At 36.0% G+C, this 27,451-nt stretch overlaps 3 protein-coding genes across 3 annotated transcripts in view; 2 read left to right on the top strand and 1 right to left on the bottom strand.

Annotated features, from left to right (window-relative positions):
* Positions 1 to 1,360: 1,360 nt before the first annotated feature.
* LOC103852528 lies at positions 1,361 to 9,246 on the top strand. The gene is made up of 9 exons (XM_018656248.2): positions 1,361 to 1,424; positions 1,505 to 1,560; positions 3,636 to 3,673; positions 3,759 to 3,963; positions 4,037 to 4,242; positions 4,323 to 4,400; positions 4,479 to 4,539; positions 4,876 to 5,006; positions 5,441 to 9,246. Exons 1-9 carry the CDS (start codon positions 1,361 to 1,363, stop codon positions 5,517 to 5,519), a joined length of 918 nt encoding a protein of 305 aa, XP_018511764.2. The 3' UTR covers positions 5,520 to 9,246.
* Positions 9,247 to 15,192: 5,946 nt separating this feature from the next.
* LOC103852529 (AP2/ERF and B3 domain-containing transcription repressor RAV2) lies at positions 15,193 to 16,437 on the top strand. The gene has a single exon (XM_009129426.3). It carries the CDS (start codon positions 15,247 to 15,249, stop codon positions 16,297 to 16,299), a length of 1,053 nt encoding a protein of 350 aa, XP_009127674.1. The 5' UTR covers positions 15,193 to 15,246; the 3' UTR covers positions 16,300 to 16,437.
* A 1,297-nt stretch (positions 16,438 to 17,734) lies between these two features.
* Positions 17,735 to 27,451, bottom strand: part of LOC103852532 — a 32,883-nt gene continuing 23,166 nt past the window's right edge. Inside the window, exons 5-6 of the mRNA XM_033285807.1 lie at positions 22,129 to 23,534; positions 17,735 to 20,632 (exon numbers count right to left, since the gene is read on the bottom strand). Coding sequence (XP_033141698.1) covers positions 17,945 to 20,632; positions 22,129 to 23,508 — 4,068 coding nt within the window. The 5' untranslated portion in view covers positions 23,509 to 23,534 and the 3' untranslated portion in view covers positions 17,735 to 17,944. The remainder of the gene's footprint in view (positions 20,633 to 22,128; positions 23,535 to 27,451) is intronic.

A 27,451-nucleotide genomic window follows, 5' to 3' on the forward strand; every position in this document is an offset into this window, starting at 1 on the left:
TATTCAAAAAACGTGGACCAAATCAGATAATACGGTTATTTTTTGTACAAATATCTGAACCCGTTTCAGATACATTTGTTATTTAGATATTTTTAGGTTTCTATATATCAGAACTGGACTCATCCACACCCAGAACAACCCAATAAAAAATCATACATAAATTTATAATATTCAAGAGGAGTCTAATTTAAAAAAAACGATACCCGAAAAAAATAATCCGTACCTAAATAGATAGCAAATATTCATGCCTAACTGATTTTATAAACTAATAAAAAAAGATTATTTCTATGTTTTTGGCTAAATTAAGTGAAATAGAAAGATTTTTCTCATTTAGTAAAATAACTATATGAAGTGAAAATTTAAGTGACAACAAATGTAATACATTTTTATTATTTTGATTTAAATTATTATTTTATTTATAAAAACATGTAATTGCATTATGTTTTTAGCTATGTAATTTTTCACTGATTGAAACTAAAAAAAAATAAAAAATTTAGTGAAACAAGCTAAACCAAATGTTTGATTTTATAATTGACACAAAGTTAATGTTGATTAACTAATAAATAAAAGCATGCACTATTATTATATAATAATATAATTAATGATATGATGTATTGTTAAGTTAATATAATTAATAAAATTATTAAATTGGGTGAAAAATGAAAAAGGCAATTAATGTAATTATATTAATAAAATTACCTAAAACTACGATTTCCTTTTCACAAAATGTTATCTTTGATTTATTTATCCAAAAATTAATATTGTTACGACCCTTTTTATTAGACAACTTAAAGTTTGATGATATGTTTTAAATGAGATTATATAATTTCATGTATTTATACTATTATTTGATAAGTGAATTTGCTTACTTGTTATATTTTCCATGATTTTAGAAAAAGTCATTAATTTAGTATTATTTTAAAAATAGTTTTGATATATTTAAGATAATTAATAAAAAATATTAATTAATTCTGTCAATATACATATACTGTTATTTTTTTAGAAGTATTATAATATATTAATTAAAAATAGTTATTAAACAAATTCTACCGATAATATCATTAATTACGATTTCTCATGGTGGTCAGTTCTTATCTTCTGTTCACTAAGTCTTAGTGAATTTTTTTTGACCCATCATTAAAAATCAAGACTTTGATTCTGTTTTTGCAGGTTTGTATTTACACCCTTGTGGTGGCTGTGTCATGCTGTGATTTCGCGTGGTAGATGCTCGTTGCCTTCTCCACCAATGCCTCATGATTAGAATGTATGATTATTACCCTTTTTACTCTTTGTTTGGCATAGCTGCTTGTAACCTGTTTAAGTTCTGGTCTTGTTGCAGTGGACTCCTTTTCAATATGTCATGGCAACGCCACTGCTTGTTGCTTTCGAGATCCTTCTCTTTCTATATCTTGAAGATAATTATGGTATTCTTTTCTTCCACCATTTTACTAAATACTCTTTAATCAAAGGGTATATATGAATGGGTTGTTTCCCTCTGTTGCAGATGTTGACTTAAAGTTTGTCTTCTTACCCTTGCTTGCGTTCGAGGTAGCTATCTTGGTATATAACGTCAGGTATTACATCGAATTTTTAAGGTTTTGGTTTTGTTCACCCATCTTACTTCTAGATTGTTTTCATTTTTACCATTGTTGGCTTTGTTTACTTTTTTCCCTTTTAGTGATGACTGACATGCAACTTTTCCTGCAGAAAGTGCTTGACTTGCATGCCTAGAGATAGGAGTGGGAACTTTACCCGATATCCGAAGTGGCATCCGAATCCGATCCAAAAAACCCGAACCGAAATCCGAATCGAAGTAGCAAAATACCCGAACGGGTATTGAATAAGAAGAGATTGGATACCCGAACCCGAACGGATAATACCCGAACCCGAATGGATATCCGAAGATAACCGAACATATGTATAATTAACCTTATATTTCTAGTTTACATCTCTCATTTTATATAAAATATTTATATTGATACTACACATACTTTAAGTTCATATGATATACATACAATTACGGAAAAAATGATTTGCTACTTACTTAAAATGCATGTCAAGTTTTTTATTACAAAAATTAACAAAAAGTTACATCTAAAATTTAAAAAAAAATAACTAAATTAATACATTTTTAGTTTTAAAATGTTATGTCTAAATCTATTAACCATTCAATCTATTAAAAATAAAAAAGTAGTTAACTGAAAATTATATTTTTAAATACAAGAAACTTGAGAAATGAAAATTTTAATTTTTTTTTTCAAAATCTAAATATCCGAACCCGATCCGAAATAACCGAATCCGAACAAAAAATACCCGAACCCGATCCGAATTACAGAAATACCCGAACGGGTTCTACACCTCTATACCGAAATACCCGAAAATCCGAAATACCCGACCCGAACCCGAACGGGTACCCGAACGCCCACCCCTACCTAGAGATGAGGAATTTATGATTGATGAACCACTTCTCGTAAGTTGGTTATTCTCTAGAGATGAGGAAACTATGGGTGATGAACCACTTCTCTTAAGTTGATTATTCTCTATGAGCATTTTAGACTTCAGCGCTCAAAAAGATTCAAATATAATCACTTAATCGTATTCTGTCTACAAAATTTGGTTTCATTAGTTTTTAACCTTTGTTAATTTGCTTCTTACATTGTTTATTTATTTTGTAGCACACATGGGTTTCCATATGGATGGTTTCCTTCATTGCTGCTAGGCCTGGACATTTTATCCGGACCCGAAGACCTGACCCGAAACCGATCCGAAAAACCCGGTTCGGGTAGGAACCGATCCGATCAAATTACCCTATCGGGTCTTGTTGTAGAGGACCCGCGGGTCTTGGACCCGACCCGACCCGAACCCGAAACCCGATGGGTACCCGAATTAATAATGTAAATTAAATAAAATGCATCCAAGGGAAATCGAAGACGGGTTATTTGTCTAGAGAATATGGAGGTCAACCACTAGGAGACAACGAATTGTTGTTGTATTTCGCATAGTTTAGTATATATACACATTTTAATATAATAAAAACACAAATTTTGAATAAAATTTTGAATATTTTCGGATATATAAATATTTTGAGATATTTTTTTGTATTTTTAGGTCTTTTTTAGATCGAACCCGAACCGAACCCGACACGAAACCGAACCGAATCGGAACCGATAAATTCTAATTACCCGAATGAATCTAACTATCTAAGACCCGATCCGACCCGGACCCGGCACGACCCGAACCGACCCGGAACCGAAAATTTGAAATTACCCTATCGGGTCCTAAACTCTTAGACCCGAAAGACCCAGACCCGAAAGAACCCGACCCGAATCCGACCCGACGACCCGAATGCCCAGGCCTAATTGCTGCCATAACCTTCACTCTTGTTAAATCACGTGGTATATTGCACATTTTACTTCACTATTTAATTAGTTTATGATCTTCTCTCCTCCAAACGATACCCTGGAGGTGTTGTTGACGTTGCAATCTCTATAACTTTGTATAACATTTTCTCTATTTCGCAAAAACAGATTGTTTTGTTTGTCATCTTTCTATCTTGATATTACTGCCTAGTCTCAGTCTGTTTTTCTTTTTGTGTCTGAATCTGTTATGTCTCGAGCTTTGTATAGGTGATGTAGTTGAATTGTGGGACTTATGACTTATCTATAAGCTTTGGGTAAGCTAAATTTTTCTTCTTAAAAGTCTTTCTGAACTATCCTCTTCGAGTAGTATGAACAATCTTCTTTCTTCTCAATATACAGCATAGCAGAGTTATTTGGGTTTCTCTGCGCAAACTGGAGGAAACAGTCAATCCATAGTGATTCACACATACCTAGCTCATCTTCAATGAGAGTAAGATATGGGGATGAGGACAGCAACAGAGAATGCGACATCCTTGATATTGGTAGATATGTAATGAAAATCCCATTCATTACCTTTCAAATCATCCTTTTCATGAGCTTAAAGGTACGTATTTACAGAAACAAGTCCATATCTGTTTGCACCTGTTTGAGCTAATTATCTTTTATCTAATTGCCAGGGAACATCTGCTTCCCCCAAGAACATTCCGATTTTAGTTCTGTTTGTACCTCTTTTTCTGCTACAAGGAGCTACGGTGCTTTTTGTTACATATACTTCGGTGGTGAAGTCTGTCTTGTGGATTTATAATGTTGGTGGTCCTTATGGAAGATATTTAGCGAGATCATTGGCTCATGTATTCCTGAGATTCTTTCAACATTGTAAAAGGTAAAACAAACTGAGCAATGGGAATCTCTGGTGACAACAAGAAGAAAAAAAACTAATCATTCTCATTTGATAAATAACAGATTACTTGGCTGGTGGTCTATCAACAATAAAGAAAGTAAGGAGGAACAAGTTAGTCTCCACAGTGGAGAAGCTATAGGGTAAAGCTCTCATCATTTGGTATCATAACAGATGGTTCCTTTCACGTGTACACTACGTTTTGCTATATATGTTTTCAGATGCAACACATTATCACCAGAGGTTGTGAAGAAAATGCCAAAGTCTGATCTTGTTGAAGAGGTAAACTGCACATTCTAAGTTAGCACCGTCTAATAGCATGTGCTAGTGGTTGAGCGGTGGTCCAAATCTAAATATTAAGAATTTTTCAAAAATAAATACAAAATTTGGTGTAAATTTTTAGATACTCTTAAATTTATAGTTTATAATTTCAAAAGAAACCTCAAATATATATAGATAAACCAATTACCTTTTAGAACTATTTTATTAGATGATTAAATTTATCGTTAGTATTTTTCAAACAAGGCCTAAAGATAATTTAAGACGGCTCTGTTCTAAGTCATGTCATTTTAAACATTCTGAAACCAAGCAAGATCTGGAATAAACTCCTCTCACCAGGTATGTAGATTAAAAGCTGCATTGAGTGAGCAAACCGATAGCACCCAGCAGGAGAAGAATCTTTGCAAAGTTTGCTTTGAGTATCCAGTCAACGTGGTTCTATTCCCATGTAGACATCATGTCCTCTGCAGGTAAACCAACATTCCTTATGTTTGCTTTCTTATTCTTTTTCTCTGCCTCGCTTAAACAAACCGCATTGTTTGCTCTTAGAAAATATCATGTTTGTCATGTTTCAGTTATTGTCATTCCAAAAAGTTGTTTATCAAAACTATCACTTGTTCAAACATGATTTTGTGTCGATATATTTTGTTATTTTTTATGCAAGATAACATGCATTATGCGGTTTGAACCGGGTTTGTGACATAAACTAGCACATACCACCAATACTTTTAATGTATGCATTAGTCTTAAATAGTACTTTACTAATAATAAAAGTGTAGAGATAAAACAGGCGTGATTGTAATTGTGATCTGCTAGATTTGCTTATTTTACTTATCTCTTAACCATTTGTATGTTCTTGAAATACCATCTTGTAAAATGTTCATGCCGTTTTTGTGTGTTTCAGCACGTGCTGCATGAAATGCACGACATGTCCGATATGTCGTGTATTGATTACGCATCGTGTGCCTGTATACGATGTGTAGAGATTTCAGCCGACCGTATAATTCTTTCTTATGTCGTGTTTTGATTAAGCATCTTGTAATAATGATACGCCAACACTGATTAGATCAGTTATATGATTGCCTTATATCAACTAAATATGGTTATGTAAGTAACATCATAGCCACATATTTTTGTCACATAAACTACATATTGATGTATCAAACCAATGTACTGAACCGTGAATTGCGCAAATTGCTCGACACACCTATCTAATTAATCGTGAACCTAATCTACAATCAAGCAAAAAAAAAACAAAGATCTTCAAGACACATCGTTAAGCTAGAAGCATAGGAGGGAGACAGGGGAAGAAGCTAACATCGAAGTCTAAACACATATGACGTGCCCTTTTCATTCTGAAAGACGAGACATTCTGTGGCAGTAAAATTCTGCTGTGTATTGACAGAATCTCGTGAAGCCCTTTTCATTGTGAACATGAACATGTAATCGTCGAGATCAATTAAAAAATGAGAAATGAAAAATTACATCGGAGATATATCTAAGAGTAAGATGTGTATCTTGCGGACTAAACGTTGAAAATCAATTGTAAAGTGAAGCCCGTGAAATCGATGAAGCCCAAAGAGAAGAATATTATACAAATTCCGTTGTAACAAGGATTATATCTATATACTATTATTTGAAAAGTGAATTTGCTTATTTGTCATGTTTTCCATGATTTTAGAGTTAGTCATTAAACAATTTTAATTTTAATTTAACTAATTAAAGTTTCAATATCTAATATGTAACAAGAAGATAATTCTTATTTATTTATTTTATGTTTATCTACATCTTTATTTCTTATTTATTTATTTTTATAATTAGTATTATATATACACATATCATAATTAGATTTATCATTATAGTAAAATATTATAAATAGTTTTATACAAAAAAAAAATTGATTTATATTTGTTTGTAAACATAATATGTCATAGCATATTTTTAAAAATTATTAAATTTATTTTAGTATTAAAATACTAAAAAGAAACATATAAACAATAACAATAAATTTGATTTATATTTGTTTGTTAACGTGATTTTCGTGATATTTTCATTTTTATTCTTATTATTCAGTTGCAAGAATAACTTGTATTTGTTATTTAAGTTGAAAATTTAATATATTTTTTTTGTTTTTGTTTTTACTAAATATTTATTGTTATCATCCAGTTGTAAGAATAACTTTAAAAAAAAAGAATATTTTCAAAATATGTTTTTTAACAACAAGTACCTTATATTTATGAAAATTTAAAATTTACTTTATTTACTTTTAATTTTCAAGAGTTTTAAAGAATAAAAAATTTGTTTAAATTAAATTTTTCTCAAATATACATTACATATTAATGTTTTGTTTGTCAACATAGTTGGTCTGCTTGAGTGTTTATTCAATTATTATAGGAAATATTTCACAATATAATTATACATATATCAATATTTTTATTTACTTTGACTAATATAATATGTAAAACTGAGTTTGGTTTAACATTCTTGTGCTTTTGATTTATTTTGAGGTTTTGTAAGTTATGCTAATTTTCAGAATTTGGTTTAATAACATCATTTTATATTAGCAATTATATATTTGTTTATTTAATTATATCATTGTTTATAAATTAATATAATAAAAATTTGTTCAAGATAACAACATATTTACAAGATATTAGTGTTGTTATCCAAAAATAATGTTTTTAAATCAATAAAAATTAAGAAATTACGAAATAGAAAGATTCATAAAATAGTATAAATTTAATGTTTTATTTAATTTTTTGATCTTTAAATTAATAATATATTTATTAAATAATTATGCCCGCATGTGGGGGTAAAACTCCTAGTGATTTAGATATATATCATAAGATTTAGAAAAGTTTTATTGCTAGTTGAGATAAGTCTAAGTCTTGTGTTACAACTTTTTTTGTAAGTCATTAAAACACAACATACTAATAATATTCCTATTCTCTAATTTTACAGATCACCGTCGCTGAATTAAAAAGCTCAGTTACTCATTTGATCAAAACAAAGGATAAGATTGAAGAAGATGAAGTTATACTTCTGTCCCCATGTGTACTCTCTACATGTTATAATTGTTTAACATGTCGCATCAACACGGCTACACAACAACTAGCAGATATAAGAAGCTTATCAATTGTATTCCATGACCTAAGCTTAATAGAGTAAAGACTTACATCTACTCGTTTATGCTATGATAGACTCAGTGTAAGTTAAACCGTGGAATTTCCATCACGGGCGCGGTGCTCACTTTGCAAATAATGTTTTATATTTGTAGATGTTATGAGAGAATAAATCTGAAAAAGCCTCTTTTGTAGTTTAACAGTCAAATAATTGTGTTTCTGTCTTCTGATGTATATGTATAAACCACACGCAAATTAATATCTCGTTCTTTCACTTTCTATCCAACTAATTCTGTGGGAGGCCCAAAATTTATCTATTAAATACAATTAAGTTGGTTCTGATCATGGCCTAAATATTTAATTAAGTGAGTTCTTATGGCCTAAGCTAGGACACGATGTTCATTATTCCACCAGATTTGAATTGAATTAATTAGTCAAATCTGAATGTCCCCGAAGATATAAATGGAAAATGCTGATAAATACATCTCCCACCAAAACTGTAGATCTCAACGTTGGAAGATAAGAATCCAAAATCAACGGTTGAGATGAAAGTAGAATCAGTAAACTTAGGATGAGATGAGGTTTGGGTCCATGCTTAGCCAGTGACACTGATGGAGAGCTGGCCTTTCTTCGTTTCTTTAATCGCGAGTCTTCTTCCAATTTGCATTTCATCTTCAAATTGTTGCAAAACGCTACCGTTCTAAGATGCCATACCCCGGACGATGTTTTCCTACGTGCATAGACTTTTTCTTATTCTGCAAATAATTAAATTTATTTGTTCAATTTTTTTTTTCTTTTTGAAAAGGCTTTATTTGTTCAATTATTGTTGTTCCCTAATTTCTAACGACTTTTGTAAGAATCTTTTTCAATGTTTAATGTTTTTTTTTTGTATATTCTTTTAGCTTGTACAAAACACTAAGGGGGTGTTATTCAATCACTGATTTCAAATCAGTTATTAATGTTTTATAATCTATCAAATTTTAAAGTTTTAAGTTGATGGATTCTAAAATCTCTGCAGTAGACTTCAGATTTTGAATTCATTTATTTGTTCATAAGAATTCATAAGAGATGATTTGAAATCAATTTAAAATACAAAGAATTTTAAAATCCTTGAGAATAACACTAGATTTTAAAAGCTGGATTTAAATCATTCACTGAATAACACTAGATTTTAAAATAGAATTTAGAATCATCATTTGAATAACAGTGGATTGTATTTAGATTTAAACTCTATTAAAATACATGATTGAATAACACCACCTAATATATTTTGCAGTGTGAAAACTAATTTAAACCAAATATAATGCTTATCTTAAGGAAATATACACTGAAGTAATTAATTTATCAAATTCATAGGGGGAGCATGTGACCCCTAATCCAATATTGCTTTTGCCCATGTATAGATATAATAGATTGTGACGGGTATATAACCGAATAGTTTTTTAAAAGAAAACCGAAATATATAATATTGAAGCTTAGAGATATGGATTCAAATTCATTAATTAACAGATATAAATCAAACCCACATGAGTTGGACTAAGTACTACAATAAGTTTGGATAGTATCGTAAACGTAAACTTTTATTAGTGAGAACAGTTTCTCGGTTCATAGATATGACTAAAACGGATCACTTAAATTTTCAACAAAAAACATTGTTCATTCTGTAACTAATAGGACGTTATGAGTGATTATGACTGGTGAACTAATAAAAATACAAAAAATCTACAATGTTAACAGGGTTTCAGAGATATTTGGTTGGATAAGCTCAAACTATCAGCTAACAAAAGTCTCTCCAACCAAGAGGGAACATCACGCCATATCTAACAATTAGTCTCTTTCTTTCTCTGTATCATATTCGAGATATTAAGATGTGTAAAGGTAATTATCTACTTCAATGCCTTAAAAAATAGATTTTCTAAAGTTTTCACACATTTAAAAAACGTTAAAATATTATTATAACTACATCATTTTGCAGGTATTAATTTTCAATAATTTTTAACCATTGTAATTCAATAAACTCAATAAACTTTTTTGTAGTTTACAATTTCTGCATAGGAAATATTAAAATCTAATTTTGTGAGATTTTTTCTTTAACAAATATTTACTTTTGTGAAAAAGAGAAAGAATTGTAAATTAAACAGTGTAATTAACTCATATATTTTTCAATGTTGCGGAGAAAATGAGCGGTAAGTTAAACAGTGAAAACAAAAGTAACTAAATGAAAGCATATTAGTTATGTGCGGATTATTGTGTGAGACAGCATCATCAAATAATATCATACTCCTTGCAACTATGCATGCTTTAGGTTATATCGGTTCGAGTAATTTATTTTTAGTTCAAGAATTGGTTCAAAGGGGAATGAACTAAAAGAATAAAGAGAGGAGAAAGGTCCAGATGTCATGTGAACCCCATCCCACTTGATCTCCTTGGTAGGTCCGAGTCGTCTGACTTACCGTGGTATGTAACCCCGTTGGTTTTTCATTCGTGTCCAGGGGCGGACCTAGAAAATAATTTAACATGTGGCACAATTTATATATCTATATGTATATTTATTAAAATATTAAATATAATTTCTTTCATTATATTATATATATTTTTTAAAGTTACATTAGTCACTAAAAGTATACATTTTATAAATTTCAGAAAATAGATCAATTGAAAGATAAAATTTTTTTGTAAATTTTTTAAATTTCCATTTTAAGTAATATTATAAAATTATATATAGAACATTATATTTTTATTACAAAAAGGTAATTCATTTTAGTTTTTCTTATTTTAATCTAAGTACTGAAAAAAGGTAATTCATCTAAGGTAATTCATTTTAGTTTTTCTTATTTTAATCTAAGTACTGAAAAAAAATTAATTACATTATATATTTTTTATTTTGGAGAAAGTAATATAAGAGAAAGGAAAGAAAAGAAAACAATTGTAAACAAACATAATTTTAGGTAGCAAAATAAATGGTAAATGGAAATGTGATTAAAAGTGTAGAAAGAAATTAAAAAATGGACGTTTGGTGGACTCGAACACACAGAGAGTGGGGCACAAACAGATGATACTAGATCTCAGGAGGATATTATGGAGGTGTCTAGGAAGTTGCAAGAGGCATACAAGGACGAAGAGGAGTACTGGCATCAGAAAAGTAGAAATATGTGGTATTCATCTGGAGACCTCAATACAAAATTCTATCACGCTTTAACTAAGCAACGAAGGGTCCGTAATAGGATCGTAGGGCTATATGATGTTGAGGGAAATTGGATTACAGCGAATACTGGAGTAGAGAAAGTTGCGGTTGATTATTTTGAAGAATTATTTACTACAACTTCTCCATCGGAGTTTGATGATTTTCTCTCAGAGGTAACACCGGGCATAACTCCACAGATGAATCAACGATTATTGAGGATAGCGACAGAGGATGAGGTCAGAGAGGCTCTGTTTATGATGCATCCAGAGAAGGCTCCAGGACCGGATGGTATGACAGCTCTGTTCTTTCAACATTCATGGCATATTATTAAAGTAGATTTGGTGGAGATGGTGAATGATTTTTTGGTGTCTGGAGAAATGGATACAAAGTTAAATATTACTAATATTTGCATGATTCCAAAGACAGAGAGACCTACAAGGATGACGGAGTTGCGACCTATCAGTTTATGTAATGTAGGGTACAAGATTATTTCGAAAGTTTTGTGTCAACGGTTGAAGGTATTGCTACCTTCCCTAGTTTCAGAAACGCAATCGGCATTTGTGGCAGGGAGACTGATCTCTGATAATATCCTTATAGCACAGGAAATGTTTCATGGATTACGGACTAATGAGGCGTGTAAAGGAAAGTATATGGCAGTCAAAACGGATATGAGTAAGGCTTATGATCGGGTTGAATGGGACTTTATTAAGGCATTATTACAAAAAATGGGGTTCCATGCTCATTGGATTAAACTAATGTTGGAATGTATATCATCAGTTCAATATCGGGTTCTTTTAAATGGCCAACCTAGAGGACTTATTATACCACAGAGGGGCTTACGTCAAGGAGATCCGTTATCTCCCTATTTATTTATTCTGTGTACCGAGGCATTGATATCAAATATTAAGAAGGCGGAGAGGGAGAAACAATTAACAGGAATAAAGGTGGCCAGGGCATGCCCTTCAATATCTCATCTGCTTTTTGCGGATGATAGTCTCTTCTTTTGTAAAGCTAAAAAGGAAGAGTGTCATACTATTCTAAAGATCTTAAAGGAATATGAGAAAGCTTCGGGTCAACTAATAAACTTTGATAAGTCTTCAATTCAATTTGGACACAAAATTGAAGAATCTGTCAGACAGGAGCTAAGAGATATTTTGGGCATACAAAATCTGGGAGGAATGGGAACATATTTAGGATTACCGGAGAGTCTTGGGGGTTCTAAGATACAAGTTTTTGTCTTTGTTCAAGAACGGTTAAATAATAGGGTCAATGGTTGGACTTTTAAGTTCTTTACGAAAGGAGGAAAAGAGGTGATTATCAAATCCGTGATTACGGCTTTGCCAATTCATGTGATGTCGTGTTATCGTTTACCCAAGGCTACTGCAAAAAAATTGACGAGTGCGGTAGCACAGTTTTGGTGGAGCCCATGCGGTAGTACAAGAGGGATGCATTGGAAATCATGGGACAAAGTATGTGTAAGTAAGGAAGATGGAGGTTTAGGTTTTAAAGATATCACTGACTTTAACACTGCGATGCTTGGTAAACAATTATGGCGGCTGATAGAAAAGCCAAATACTTTATTTTCTCGAGTTTTTAAAGGTCGGTACTACAGGAATGCTTCACCCCTGGAACCGATTCGTTCATACTCTCCGTCATATGGTTGGCGGAGTATTGTTTCTGCTAGATCTCTGGTAAGCAAAGGACTAATCAAAAGGGTGGGAACAGGATCTTCTATATCAGTATGGAATGATCCTTGGCTCCCAACCACTCGCCCGAGACCAGCCAATAAAAATCAACACAATCTTTACCCAGACCTTACAGTGGAGTCGCTTATTGATCCTCATTTGCGACGATGGAATTCGCAGGCGATTCAGGCTTTGGTGGATCCACAGGATGTGAAATTAATAGAGAGTATACCATTGAGTAGAACTCTGATAGCAGACAAGGATGGATGGCATTTCACAAATAATGGAAAATACACGGTTAAATCTGGATATCAGATTGAAAGGATATATCCAGATAAGGCAAAACCACCAGTAGTGTTTGGACCCACAGTGAATATTTTGAAAGCATATTGCTGGAAAATACGGTGTCCACCAAAGATTAAACATTTTCTATGGCAATTGGTGACAGGTTGTATAGCAGTCAAGAAAAATCTGCATAAGCGAGGGATACCCGGCGACATTGTTTGTGCAAGATGTGGTGCGGAGGAGGAATCGATCAACCATGTGTTTTTTGAATGCCCTCCTGCACTTCAGACATGGGCTCTTTCAAAGATTCCAACATGTCCAACATTGTTTCCAACAAGTTCTCTCTTTGTGAACATGGATCATCTTTTTTGGAGAGTTGTTCCACAGATGGAGGATCATCAGTTTGCATGGATACTATGGTATATATGGAAGGGAAGAAATAATAAAGTTTTTAGTAATATGGATGTGGATCCGTTGGATACCCTTAAACTGGCTGAAGCGGAATCAAAACTTTGGGCTGAGGCTCAAATTTTGAATGATAACAAGAGGATCCAACCGGTAGGGGCAATGATTCTTCCGTCAATCCCAGGAAGATGGTGTTTTACGGATGGTTCCTGGAAAGAAAATGATATTTTTTCTGGCCAAGGATGGTATAGTACTCTAGAGGGATTTGCGGGTTTGATGGGTGCAAGGAATGTTCGGGCGTCACTTTCTCCCCTTCATGCAGAAATGGAAGCCTTGTTATGGGCAATGGAATGTATGAAAAACTTACGACAATTTCAGGTTACGTTTGCAACGGATTGTTCTCAATTGGTGAAGATGGTTTCAACACCAGAGGAATGGCCAGCATTTGCAAGTTATTTGGAGGATATAAACAGCTTGAAAGAGAGTTTTTCCCACGCAGAGATTATCTATGTACCAAGAACGCATAACAAGAAGGCGGATAGCTTAGCCCGTAGCGTTAGGAAGGAAACGTCTTTTGTAGTTCACATGGATCAAGATCTCCCAGTTTGGTTCACAGAGTCTATATGAGTCTGTAAAGTTGATGACAAAAAAAAAAAAAAAAAAAAAAGTGGGGCACAACAAAATCTTTGAGCCATAGGAGCTACACAATAATATAAGTTTTTCAATGTCACAAGAGATATATATTATTTAGTATGTGGCATGTGCCACACACTCAACACACCTGGGTCCACCCCTGTTCGTGTCTCTCTTTTTTTTTTCTTCTCGCCAAAACTCTTGACTTAAATCTTTAATTTAAATATTAAAAAAAAAAAATTTATTCCATATTCTGACTTTTTGTTATTTTTTGTCAGTCACTGACTCTTCTATGTCAATGTAACAAAAATACATAATTCAACATATTTGGGTTGTTGAATAAGATATCGTTGTTGAGTCTGACTTTTTCTAAGCATCTAGAATCTTATAAGGGAAATTTACTCCAATAACCCAACAAAAAACACAAATTCACTAACTACCCAAAACAACAACCTCTCTCTTACTTTCTCTTCCTATCTCTCTCTACGCTCTCTCTACAAATCTAATTGTTCTTTTTTATTTGTTTATATGGCAAATAAGCCCATTTTATAATCACTAGTTTTATCTTTTTTTTGTCAGAGATATTATGTATTTAAAAGTTTCCAACGAATTTTTACCAAAAAAAAAGTTTCCAACAAATACTTTATCAGTATGTTCTCGTTTTCAGTTCAATAACGAGTCGAATATAGAAAATGCAGAATTTCTTAATCCGCTAAAAATATGTAGCTGTGCGATTTCTAAATAACTACATATTCTTTTCTAACATAATTTAGTGATACCTAGAACTGCTCTCTTTATTTTAACAAAATATTTTGATGTGATTTGGAGTTGTAAGCATTAAATATGTCAATTATGTGAATGTATTCAGCCATATATAGTCATGATGTGATCCTTTTCCATGAAATGTCATGCAAGAATATAAATGATTTCAATCAAGCCTGGTTATATATATTACAAATCCAGCTAAATAACATGACGTAAAATCTTACTTAATGAAGATACGTGGTAATGTTGTAAAAGTGTACTTAGGTCATTGAATTGTGGTTCTTAAAAATGTACATAACAAATGTACGAAACATAGAAAAGCCGTAGTAGTACTACATATTTGTCGTCTGCCCTTCATGGAAACTTCCTTCATAGTTGGTTTGCCATTCTTTTAAGCGTTGACCCCACCTTTCGCAATTTTCTACTTTATGTTTATTTAATATCTCAACCTTTTGTTTAAACCAATCAAATTTAACATAAATAAATAGTATAATACTATATCAGATACAAATGATAACATGTACATGCATTATGCCTCTAAATAAAAAGCAACAACGTCACCTACAAAATCCATCTCACCAAATTTGTTTCTCCTTTTGGTCAGAATCTTCAAGAAACTGAAACAAAGAAAATGGTATTCAGTTGCATAGACGAGAGCTCTTCCACTTCAGAATCTTTTTCACCCGCAACCGCAACCGCAACCGCAACCGCCACAAAGTTCTCTGCTCCTCCGCTTCCACCGTTACGCCTCAACCGGATGAGAAGCGGTGGAAGCAACGTCGTGTTGGATTCAAAGAATGGCGTAGATATTGATTCACGGAAGCTATCGTCGTCAAAGTACAAAGGCGTGGTTCCTCAGCCCAACGGAAGATGGGGAGCTCAGATTTACGTGAAGCACCAGCGAGTTTGGCTGGGCACTTTCTGCGATGAAGAGGAAGCTGCTCACTCCTACGACATAGCCGCCCGTAAATTCCGTGGCCGTGACGCCGTTGTCAACTTCAAAACCTTCCTCGCCTCAGAGGACGACAACGGCGAGTTATGTTTCCTTGAAGCTCACTCCAAGGCCGAGATCGTCGACATGTTGAGGAAACACACTTACGCTGACGAGCTTGCGCAGAGCAATAAACGCAGCGGAGCGAATACGAATACGAATACGACTCAAAGCCACACCGTTTCGAGAACACGTGAAGTGCTTTTCGAGAAGGTTGTCACGCCTAGCGACGTTGGTAAGCTAAACCGCCTCGTGATACCTAAACAGCACGCGGAGAAATATTTTCCGTTACCGTCACTGTCGGTGACTAAAGGCGTTCTGATCAACTTCGAAGACGTGACGGGTAAGGTGTGGCGGTTCCGTTACTCATACTGGAACAGTAGTCAAAGTTACGTGTTGACCAAGGGATGGAGTCGGTTCGTTAAGGAGAAGAATCTCCGAGCCGGTGATGTCGTTACTTTCGAGAGATCGACCGGTTCAGACCGGCAGCTTTATATTGATTGGAAAATCCGGTCTGGTCCGAGCAAAAACCCTGTTCAGGTTGTGGTTAGGCTTTTCGGAGTTGACATCTTCAACGTGACAAGCGCGAAGCCGAGCAACGTTGTAGACGCGTGCGGTGGAAAGAGATCTCGGGATGTTGATATGTTTGCGCTACGGTGTTCCAAAAAACACGCTATAATCAATGCTTTGTGACATTTCCTTTTTCATTTTTAATTTAATATTTGTCAAGTTGTAGTAGGATGTGAATCTTGTGTTTTTTTTTGTTTGTCAATGAATCTTGTGGTTATTCTTGCCAAATTAGCAAAAGAGGAGAAGAGTGTTTTTTTTTTCTTCAACCATGTTACTGTTATATATGTATTTCAACCTCTTCTTGTCTTATACTAGTTATTCTTAACCTACGATTTTATTGTACTTTTCTTCTGAATTTCAACGTTTGATTAATCAACAACAAAGGCAGTCTCCACAAATGTTTATAGATCAATCCGGTCCCAAAGTGTTAGCATAGAGATATACATAATTGAAGTAAATAAACTCTGACCTTCTTTAGGGTGATCCTTTAATTGAATGTCTACAAGAAGGTCCATGATGTCTTGGCGTAAGGGTTGGAGCATATGCGAAACCTCTTTTTTTCCGCGTAAGTATTTCTTCGAAATAGATTTTCTTGGAAAGTGGATTTTTCCGAAACTTTTGTAGAGAATGAGATTGTATATGTGCATTTTCAATTGCATTGTTATATATGTTAGTCTTAGATTGCATTTCATGAATTAGGATAAATTTTAGTCATTTTAGGTATTCTTGGAGTTATGAAAGATTAGGGACTTGGAATGGAGGACAAACAAGAGATACACAAGCAAAAGAAGATATAAAATAGGCTGAGGGAGTTTATATGCAGAATATAGAAGCTACGTTTAAGAAATTTACTCATTGAAGGCCTTCACAATCACGTATGAATCTCATATTTTGGCACAACATAGGAAATTGAATTAACTTACCAATGAAAGTGGTTTAAAATCAGTTGAACCAGTGGTTTCGAGTCATCTAAATACAGATACTAACTATCGACATGAAGTTCATATAGCTATTAGTATATATATGTATAAGACCAAAATTATTATTCTAATCTTGTTCAGAAACACGCAAACAAGAGCATGGGAAACATAGATATATTGAAATTTCAGATTATTGTGGCTTTTAATTACTAAGAAAATGATTTAGATTTTCGTCCTTGAAAAAAGCTGAAGAGGTTTAAGTCAATCGCTAGAAAGGCTAAAACTAACGATTGTTTTAGAGAAAAATATACAATTTTTTTTATCTTGACGAGATTCAAATATTCTATATTTTGTATATTTGATGAAATAAAAATATTTACTATTTTATCAAACGCTTAAATAAAAATATTCTGATATCATGTTTTGGTACATGTTGAAATGACTTTTAAAAAAATATTATGATCTTGCATTTTGGCACAGTTTAAAAAATTATCTAATAACATAATCTATTAAATATATAAAATCAGTTCTAATTTATCTCTTTCAATAATGAATTTTCATGAAATAAATTCTCGCATTTTGGCACAAAATTTTGTTTTAAATTATGATCCCGTTTATTAACACAGGTTAATTAGAACTTTTTTTTTTTTTTTTGTAAACTGCTTGCTTAATTTAAATTAAAAATAAAAAGTTTTACAAAAGCTCTTAAGCTCTAGTTTCTGCTTAATCTTAAAACACATAACAAACAAGTTGGCCCAATTTCCTTAGTGTGATAAACCCATAGAAGCCCATGAGGTAGTGACGGGGAAGAGTTGGTATGTGTGGGGAGAGAAGGAAGGAGACGGTGATCACGAGAAACGTAACCAGCTCTGCATCATGAACGACGATCGAGCTGGGTTTTCTTCTCTAAAGCTTTGGAGCTTATTCCTAAGCTGCCTGTCTATCAATTTGAAGAGCTGGTCCACTGACCTGAAGGTGTTTGAATGAAGACGTGCATTACGCTCCGCCCATAGCCAGTAAAGAGTCGATTGCCAAGCTTGAAGAGTGAGGTTTCTCTGATAAACTGGTGATGGAAGCGACAGCATCTGATCCAGTGTGTCTTGCCACGTCGTGACAAACCTTATCTGCAGTCTCGTAGCTATAATATTCCACAAGTCAGTACTGTAATTGCAAGAAAGGAAAAGATGATCCCTAGATTCTGGATTCAAATTGCAGAGAAGACAACGATCCACAGTTTGGAGCCCCCAGCTGATCAGTCTGTCTCTTGTCGGTAGTCTGTTCTGAATTACAAGCCAGGCATGGAAGCTGTGACGAGGAATAGCTCTAGAGATCCATATCGCCTTATGCCAAGCCACATCTGGTTTCGGTTCAGTGAGGTAATCGTACAGAACTCCTGTTTTATAGCGTTTTAGTACCTGAGCATTGACTTCCCATTCATAGTAGTCTTGATTCTCTGTCAACTGCACTGTCGTTAGATACGCATACAGTTGAAGTTGAGCCTCTGATCTTGCAGGCGGGAGTTGCCATGATCCCTCAGAGTATAATGATGAGACTGTGGCTTGCTGGTGAATCCCCAGTCTCGAATTATACCCCGATAAGAAAGTGTGGAGATCTCCAAAAGGAGTCCAATTATCAGTCCAGAATCTTGCTGTTTCTCCATTCTCTAGCCGTAGCTTGATCAAGGGAAAGACCACTGTCTTAAGCTTCAACAACTTATTTACCAGCCACGAGTAAGATTGCTTCGGTGACGTTGACCAGTAGTTATGCACAGAGCCTTTGAGTATCACCTCTTTGAACCACTGCACCCATACGGACTCTGGTCGAAAGAAGAGGAGCCATAAGAGACGCAAGGTGCACGCTCTATTCCAAGTAAGTAAGTCCTTGACTCCAAGACCTCCTTGTCTTTTTGTCAAGACCACAGTTTCCCAAGAGACGCGAGCTGAATGGTGACCTTCTATGTTTCCTTTCCACAGGAATATACTACACAAAGAATTGATGCGGTTGATACATGCCTTCGGAAGGACAAATGCCGAGCACCAGAAAGTTGTTATTCCTGCAATGACAGTTTTTATAAGAAGTAACCTCCCAGAGAAAGAGAGTGACTTTACCGACCAAGAGGAGAACCGAGTTTTGATTTGATGGATCAATGGCTCACAGTTGACAAGAGACAGCTTCTTGGAATTCAATGGGACACCCAGATAACGAACAGGAAGAGAGCCAAGACTCATCCCAGTGGAGGCTTGAATGAGGTCTGTTTCCTCCACAGTCATTCCTGAAGCATAGAAGCTAGTCTTTTGCATACTCACCGCCAAAACAGACCTTTTTTCAAACTCTTTTAACACTTGCAGGACTTGCTGCACAGAGTTGATGGAGCCGTCTATGAAGATGAGAAGATCGTCAGCAAACGATAGATGAGTGAGTTTTGTGGGAGAGCAGTTGGTGTGGTATCTGAATCTATTCTGGCGCGCAGCATCGTTCAGCATATGAGAGAGACAGTTCATCGCGATAACGAATAGGTAAGGGGAGAGTGAATCACCCTGCCGGAGGCCTCTTTTTCCTTTAAAAAATCCATGCACCGATCCATTGTAACCAACCATGAAGCTTGATGTACATACACAAGCCTTGAGCTGTCTGATGAACTTTGCTGGGAATTGAAGTCCTTCAAGGCATGAGAACAAGAAGTCCCAAGAGAGTGTATCGAAAGCCTTAGCTATGTCTACTTTTATGGTGATCTTTTTAGCTCCCTTGTTTTTATGATATCCATTTACAAGTTCACCAGCTAGAGTTGTGTTCTCAACCAACAGTCGACCATTCACAAAAGCCGTTTGGCTTGGCAAGATAAGCGTGGGCAGTAGAGGCTTGAGTCTCTTGACAAGTAGTCTAGACACGACTTTATACACTGTATTGAGGCAGGAGATGAGTCTAAAATCACTTATCTTTGATGCTCCAGGGAATTTTGGCACCAAGGAGAGTATCGTTGCGTTTGCTGTAGCTGGGAGAAAGTTGGTGGCGAAGAAGTTTTTTACAGCAGCTATAACCTCCACTCCTATGATCTCCCACGATGACTTGAAGAACGCTGAGGTTAGTCCATCCGGGCCGGGGGCTTTATTAGGATTCAGCTTAAAGAACATCGACCTGATCTCCTCACTAGACGGAATTGTTATCATGATTTGGCTCAGGTGTGAGGGGAACGAGTATGAAGAAAGGTCATGGAACCAATGTGGAGGTGTGAAGAGAGTAGGCGATTGATGACCAAGGACTGCTTGAAAGTGGCTTATAGCATGAGTACTCATTTCTTGGGGGTCTGTTATCCATCTGCCCGCATCAGTGAGAAATGCTCTTATAGCATTATAGGAAGCCCTTGTCTGACAAATCCTGTAGAAGTAAGTGGTGTTTAAATCTCCCTCTCTTAACCAGTTTATTCTCGACTTCTGCCTGAAGAACATCTCCTCAATTTCTCGCAAAAAGTTCCACTTTTGGTGCAGGTCTCTTTCTTCTTGGAATGTTGTAGGGCTCGGGTTCTGCAAAGCTTGTACCTGCGCAAGTTGCAACAAACCGTTAGTCTCACTCACTCTCTGCTGAATTTGAGAATAGTTTTCTTTATTTAAAATTTTCAGATCACTCTTGATTAGTTTTAGCTTCCAACACAGCTGAGCTAGAGTTTGACATGTGTTTCCAGTTTGAATCCAAGAGTCATGCAGCAGTTGAGCAAAACCAGGGTGCTTTGTGAGGTAGTTTTGGAATTTGTAAGGCTTGGTTCCAGCTGAGGGTAGGTTAAAGGCTAGGTCTAGGACACAGGGGGTGTGGTCGGAGAATAGGGGCGGTAGGTAGGAAGCTAGGGCATGAGGAAAATAGGCTACACAAGTATTGTTAACCATCAGTCTATCAAGTTTCTTTGAGATAGGGCCAGAGGGTTGAGAGTTCGTCCAAGTATGGGAGGGACCAATGTATCGAAGATCAAAGAGCCCCATCTGAGTGAAACAGTCACGGAGTTGGTACATGAGATAGTCAGGAACAACCACATCAGGATCAGAGTGCTCCATTGGGTGAAGAATTTGGTTTAGATCTCCCCCTACGATCCAGCAGTTGTTCTCCAAGTTAAGAGTTGAGTTGAGGTGAATGAGTTCTGTCCATAAGTCAACCCTCTCCGAGCTAAGGTTTGATGCATATACCGCTGAGTAGTAGACTGGTCTTTGGTTAGGAAAGGAGATGTGGCATGTAATACATTGCCTGCTCTGAGAGATTAGTTGGACAGTGAGAGTGCTTCTCCAGATTAGGATGATACGACCATCAGGGTCTGAAGCATGATTAGAGGTGAAGTTCCAGTTGGGGCAAAGGGTAGAAATAATAGGGCTCAAAGAAGGTTGTTTGATATGTGTTTCAAGAATAGCACCAAAAAGTGGCTTGTTAGTATTAAGCCAAGAGACAAAAGGTCTATGCTTATCCGGGAGATTTAGTCCACGGACATTCCAAAAAAAGAGTTTAACACTCATTAAAAAAGGTGGGGAGGATCCTCCACAAGATTGGAGAAACCACTAGCAACAAAAGAGTTAGAGAGCGTCAGGGTGGGAGAGGAAGGTGAAGGAGATATGGGAGTACATGGGTTTTTATTTGTTTGGACGATAGTGAGAGAAGATGGGGGAGGGTTTTGATCAGAAGGGTTTTGTTGGGAAGTGTTTAAAAGAGCTGTGAATTGGACAAAAGGGTTTGGATTGGAGGATAGGGGTGGAGAGAGGGTAGGTGATGATCGAGATCTTTTTAGGGAAGGCCTTGGGTTCTGTTGTGGTGTAAGGAAAGGGTTGAGAGAGGTGGCATTTAGTGGGTTAGGAAATGGGTTTAAGAGTGGTTGTTGGGTGGCTTTAATTGGAGTGAGGGAGGTATTAATGGTAGGGTGGTAGATAGTTGGGGGGTTGGTTAAGGGATGAGGGGGCAGTGGTGGAGGAACTTCATCATTTGTTTCTTTTTCTGAGCTGGTAGAAAAGGAAGGCTCAGGCACACTAGTTAACTTAGCCTTAGGCTGTTGAGGTACAACCTTAGACTGAGTAACTGGTCTGAACTTCTTGTTTTGCTTTACGCTTTCCTGATTTGCCATTTTCTTTTTCTTTGCAGCATCAGAGTCCTCTTGAGGAGGGAGGTAGAGAAGACAGTTTTTGACTATATGGCCAAGCTCATGGCAGTGCGAACAAGTTGGAGGAACCCATGGGTAATGAACTGATACTTCAACTACTTCTCCATCTTCTCTTTCAAATTCAACAACTGAAGGTAACGGTTGGGTTAAGTCGACTTCAACCTTTACATGGGACAGTGTAAGGCTTACTAGGTTCTTAGTAAAGTCATCCGTTTCCTTAGGCTCACCGACCAAACCTGCCACTAAGCTCAGACCTTCATCATGTCGTAGATCAAGTGGAACTCCCGTAAGGTGAGCCCATATCTTTATCGCCTTTAGCTGTGGAGTGGTTTTTGAGTGAACTGAAGACCACTGAGCAGTGTGAAACATTGAGTCTCCCACATACCAAATGTTTTTCTCCAAAATCTTCTGTCGCAGGTACTCACTCTGTATTCTAACAATTGCTGAATGGTTGAGCGGATTGTTATGAATTTCCAAACGCTTTCCTTTACCCCACATATGGTTGAAAACGCTTTGAATCTGATTGAATGGAGGAGCTCTACCATTAAAGTAGCAAATGATAAAATCCTTATGTAACTCAGCTCCTTTTTTGAAAACTGAATCAGGGATGAGGACTCTAGGCCTCCCCGAAGGAGCAAAGGTGACTGGAGCAAGCCGTTTCAGAGTTTTGTCCTCAGATAGTCTGATACGCTCGACCAAGGTTGGTGGAGGAGGTTGGGTTTGAAAAGATGCAGATTGACCAGTTAGAGGTTTAGGGGCTCCTACAGGTAGGGTTTTTGTGGGGTCTTTCCGGGTTTGATTCTGAATAGAGGGGATAGGGTTTAGTTTTGGGGGAAAGGAAAGGGATTTGTTTGTTTGGAGTGGAGAAGAATCTTTTGGGGGGGTTATTTTTAGAGCTTGGCCATGGTTTTGTTCATCAGAGGATACAGTCAAATCAGTTGGTGGGGCTGAAACTACAGTGACCGGGGGGGCTTTGGTTGTTGCCTCAGTAGAAGGAGGAACAATAGTGCGAGCTTTTGAAGCTCCAGTTGAAGAGGGTTGAGCTCCTTTGAACTCTGAAGATGGGGCAATTACAGATCTAGAAGTAGAGCCAAATCTGTATTTTGTTGAGGATTTGGGGGTAGTTTTTGCTTCAGATAAGGTTGGAAAGTGTTGAGGGGAGAGTGGGGATGAAGGGTTAGGAGGGTCTGGAGGAACAAGGGGAGGATCTGGTGGTTCGTCAGCTGCTGCCGCCGTCGTATTCTTGCCGGAAACACATCCAGGAACTCGCCACACAGAATGCATTGGAAATCGCGTCAGAAAGGTTTTGACTGTGATTCACTTTTAATTAGAACCTTAGAGAACTATAAATAAAATATTTTTATTATTTCTATAGAAATTTACTCTTTACAAGCCTAAAACTAAAAGCTAAATATTTATCACCGTTAAACAAAATTTCAGCTTTTACTCACAAATTTATGATCAAAGATTTTAACTTTGCGGTTATAATACAATTGGAGTATAACATTTATATAAAAAAAAAACAGTTTCTAGACTTTAAATTTAAACTTAAATAAATATATGTTGTGGGCAACAAAAAAATTCAAGATCTAAAATTTTAATACAATTCTAAATAAATAAAAAATTTAGGCTTTGAAAATGCGGATCAAAATTCAGTATGTAATTAAAAAATACATACAACTAACAAAGTTATTGTCTTTTCTTGGTTGAATTATAGATTATGATATACTTGAAAGGGCAGCACGCACCTGCTTTCTTCTAAGTTACCTTCCAACTCGTACCGGTCTTGACCAACGGATTTAAGGTCCATGTCAAGAATTTGATTGTTTAAAAGAAATAAACACATTTTTAGTAAAATTCAACCAAGAACAGAATAATTTTCACAGATTTTTTTAGAGTTTATAAACCATAGCTTCAACATCTGAAAGGAAAGGCAAATCTTCATCATTCTCAATTTTTTTAATGTTCTCCTCTTTTATTTAGAGCGCTTATATCCATCCATGTACTCAATGTCTGTTCACAGATCTCTTTCTCTGGAGAGTATTGTTTTTATTCTTTTTTCTTTTGAACATTATCTGGAGAGTATTGTTGTGATGTTGCAGTTGTTGCAGTAAAACTATATGTGGCGCTCTCCCTAAAGCTGTCCACTACAAGAAAACATATTTTTTACGAGGGCAATATACGTTGTAACTTCGTCGTAAACGGGGTGTTACGACGAATGAACCGCGAAACACGTTTCGTCGTAAAACGCCCGTCGTAACCGACATTTCGTCGTAAATGACTTGTTAAGTTTACGACGAAATATATTCCTCGTAAAGCGCAGGGCAGAGATTCGTCGTAAACGACACGTAAAATTTCGTGGTAAACTCCACGTAATGGATTCGATGTAAAGCACACGTAAACATTTTCGTTGTAACACCCTCGTAAATATTTCGATGTAAACTCCACGTAACATTTCGATGTAAAGACCACGTAAAATCTTCGATGTAAAAGACTCGTAATTATTTTCGACGGTAATCAGTTGTAAATGTTTACGTCGAGCCTACATCGACGTTTCGTTTTATAATATATTTTGAATATTATTTTTAACCTCAAATATATATATATATAAATTTGAATTTATTTAAAATTCTGAATTTTAAATAATTTTAATTTTAAAACGAAATATGAAAATAAAAAACATTTATAAAAAAGCATTTAAAAGTCATAATATTTAAATTCATAATACAAACCGAAAATATTAAAAAAACTACATATCATCGAAGTAGTCGGTGGGGTTGCTCGGCTGTTGACGGGTTGGATCGGACTCTTGGGGATCTCGTACTGGCAACCCAAGAGCGGCTCGTCTCTGACTCAACATTCTCTGCATAACCGGGTTTCCCACGGCCATCACGTCTAGCAAATCCTCAAGAGAGTCTAAACGAACCTGCTGGCTATCCATTCGAGCTTTCATCTGAGAAGTCTCTTCATCCCGTCTCGAAGTGTATGACGAAGTTGCCCTTGCAACTTGGTTAACGGAGCCTATACCGACTATTCGGCCCTTCTTTCTAGGAGCCAGCTATAAAATTAAAACATATATTAATATAGTTATTAAAAATAATGAAAAAAAAAATTTTAGTTGTACTACCTCTTCGAAGATTCGGTCGGCTTCTTCGGTGGACAATGTGACGGGTAATCCATCGGGAGACTCCTGAGTTAGTTGCGTCTCCCGTTCTTCAATCCGAGTAGCCACTGCTTGAGCGAGTTTCTCTGATGCAGGATCCACAAAAACTCCGTCGGATGTGGCGTGAGTCATCTTGAATAGGTCAGACAGAGATGGTAAGACTCCCGTCTTCTCCAACTACAAAAAAAAAATATTAAAAGTTATATTAATTGAATATTTTAAAATAAATATTTAAAAACAAAACTTACAACGTCTAGACGGATGCCTGCATGTGGTTTTTGGCCGGTTCTATGAAGCATGGGCAAATTACCATCTTTATCCTTCGTTCTTCGAGAAGCCGAGCACGAATTGGCCTTTTTGATCGAAGACGGGTGCTTCCAATAGGCGATGAGGCCATCCCACACATCCGTCGTGAGCTCAGTGGGCTTTCCCTCATACCCGTCGAGCTCCCACTTGTCCTTCCAATCGGAGACTGTGTTGCAGAGGCGGATCTTTGCTTTTGCAACGAATTCCGCCTTCACCATCTCGGTGATTCCCAAAGACCAATGCCACTTTTGCTGAAACACAAAAAATTTGAAAAAATTACAATTAATAATAATATTTAAAAAATATATACATATTTAAAAGTTAAAATTTAATTAAATTTAAAAATCTTACCGCAAACATTTTAAACCACGTGATCTTAACGTGATTTGGAGTCTTGCTCCAGTTCGGATATGCCCCGTCGTAGTAACCCTTAATCGTTTTCGAAACGCTCCGGCCAACACGGTTATTAGCCCCAAACCTGAAAGGAAAACAATTTAACCGTTAGAAAATAAAAATATTTTAAATTTTTATGTAATAAAAATTAATAACTTACCAATAAGTTCCTCGGGGTCTATCGGGGTCTAGAACATCCAAACCCTCTCGTCCGGGCTGGGCAAGCAAATCCTCTACCGTATATCTCGCGAATGGGGCATATGAAGGCACACGCAAATCCGGATGAACTGCACCTTCTGGGACAGGCTCAGGTGCAGCCGCTGGAGGAGGAGGTGGAGGCATATGCGGTGGAGGCATTTGCGGTGGAGGCATCTGCGGTGGAGGAGGACTCCAAGCAACTCTCTGAGAAGGCTGAGAGTCTGGAACTGCGGTGGAGGATGATGGACCAGAAGACGATGGACCGGAAGAAGATGTACCGGAACCATCGTCGCCAAACAAATCTCTATAACTAGGTGCTCTGGATTTTCTTCTAGGAGCCATCTAAAAAAAATTAAAATAAATTTTATCAGTTACGACATAATAAAAATATTATTCCGTTACCTAACTAATCACCTAAACTAATTACCTAACTAATCACCTAAACTAATTCCGTTACCTAACTAATCACCTAAACTAATTTAAAAAAAAAAAAAAGAGAGAGAGAAGAGAGAGTTTACCTTAGAGAGAGCAAAGGAATTTGGGAGGAATGAGCGAGGCAGCCTCGCTCTCGGCGTCCCCTTATATAGATTAGGATTCGTCGTAAAATCGACGTAAATTTACGACGAAATTACCAGGCCCGCGTTTTTCCATTTACGACGAATTTACCAGGCCCGTGTTTTTTAATTTACGACGAAATTACCAGGCCCGTGTTTTTCGAGTTACGACGAAATTACCAGGCCCGCGTTTTTTCATTTACGACGAAATTACGACGCTTAACCCTAAACACCGAGAATGAAATCCCTAAACCCCAAAGTGACATATCATCTAACATCATATCTTATATCATACTACTTCTTACTCTTTCTTTTAGAAAATATTACAATAGAGAAATCCAACATTTGATACATATATTACATCACTCTAAATCGTTTTCGTTCTCATCACTATCATTACAATCATCATCGTCGCTTCTCTCGAACTCGTCTTCACGTGCTTCATCTGTCGCATCTTCGGGAATATCTTCATATTGAAAGTTTTGCGGGTCGATCAAAAGGATTTCATCAGTTGGTTGTTCTGGTACCTCAACTTCAGTGATAGCGTCTTCTTCTTGCAAGGGCGGTTCTTCTCCAACGACAATGCGTCCACGAGGTGTAACTTTGATAGCAG

Source organism: Brassica rapa, chromosome A02, assembly GCF_000309985.2.
Source record: "Brassica rapa cultivar Chiifu-401-42 chromosome A02, CAAS_Brap_v3.01, whole genome shotgun sequence".
Lineage (NCBI taxonomy): Eukaryota > Viridiplantae > Streptophyta > Magnoliopsida > Brassicales > Brassicaceae > Brassica > Brassica rapa.

What these genes read in the sequence shown, in the direction of transcription:
- LOC103852529 (XM_009129426.3), top strand. Translation starts at nt 15,247, where the DNA reads ATGGTATTCAGTTGCATAGACGAGAGCTCTTCCACTTCAGAATCTTTT.
- LOC103852528 (XM_018656248.2), top strand. Translation starts at nt 1,361, where the DNA reads ATGGCAACGCCACTGCTTGTTGCTTTCGAGATCCTTCTCTTTCTATAT. An exon ending in CACAGTGGAGAAGCTATAGG is followed by an intron (nt 4,401 to 4,478) that starts GTAAAGCTCTCA and finishes ATATGTTTTCAG; the next exon opens with ATGCAACACATTATCACCAG. An exon ending in AGTCTGATCTTGTTGAAGAG is followed by an intron (nt 4,540 to 4,875) that starts GTAAACTGCACA and finishes TCCTCTCACCAG; the next exon opens with GTATGTAGATTAAAAGCTGC.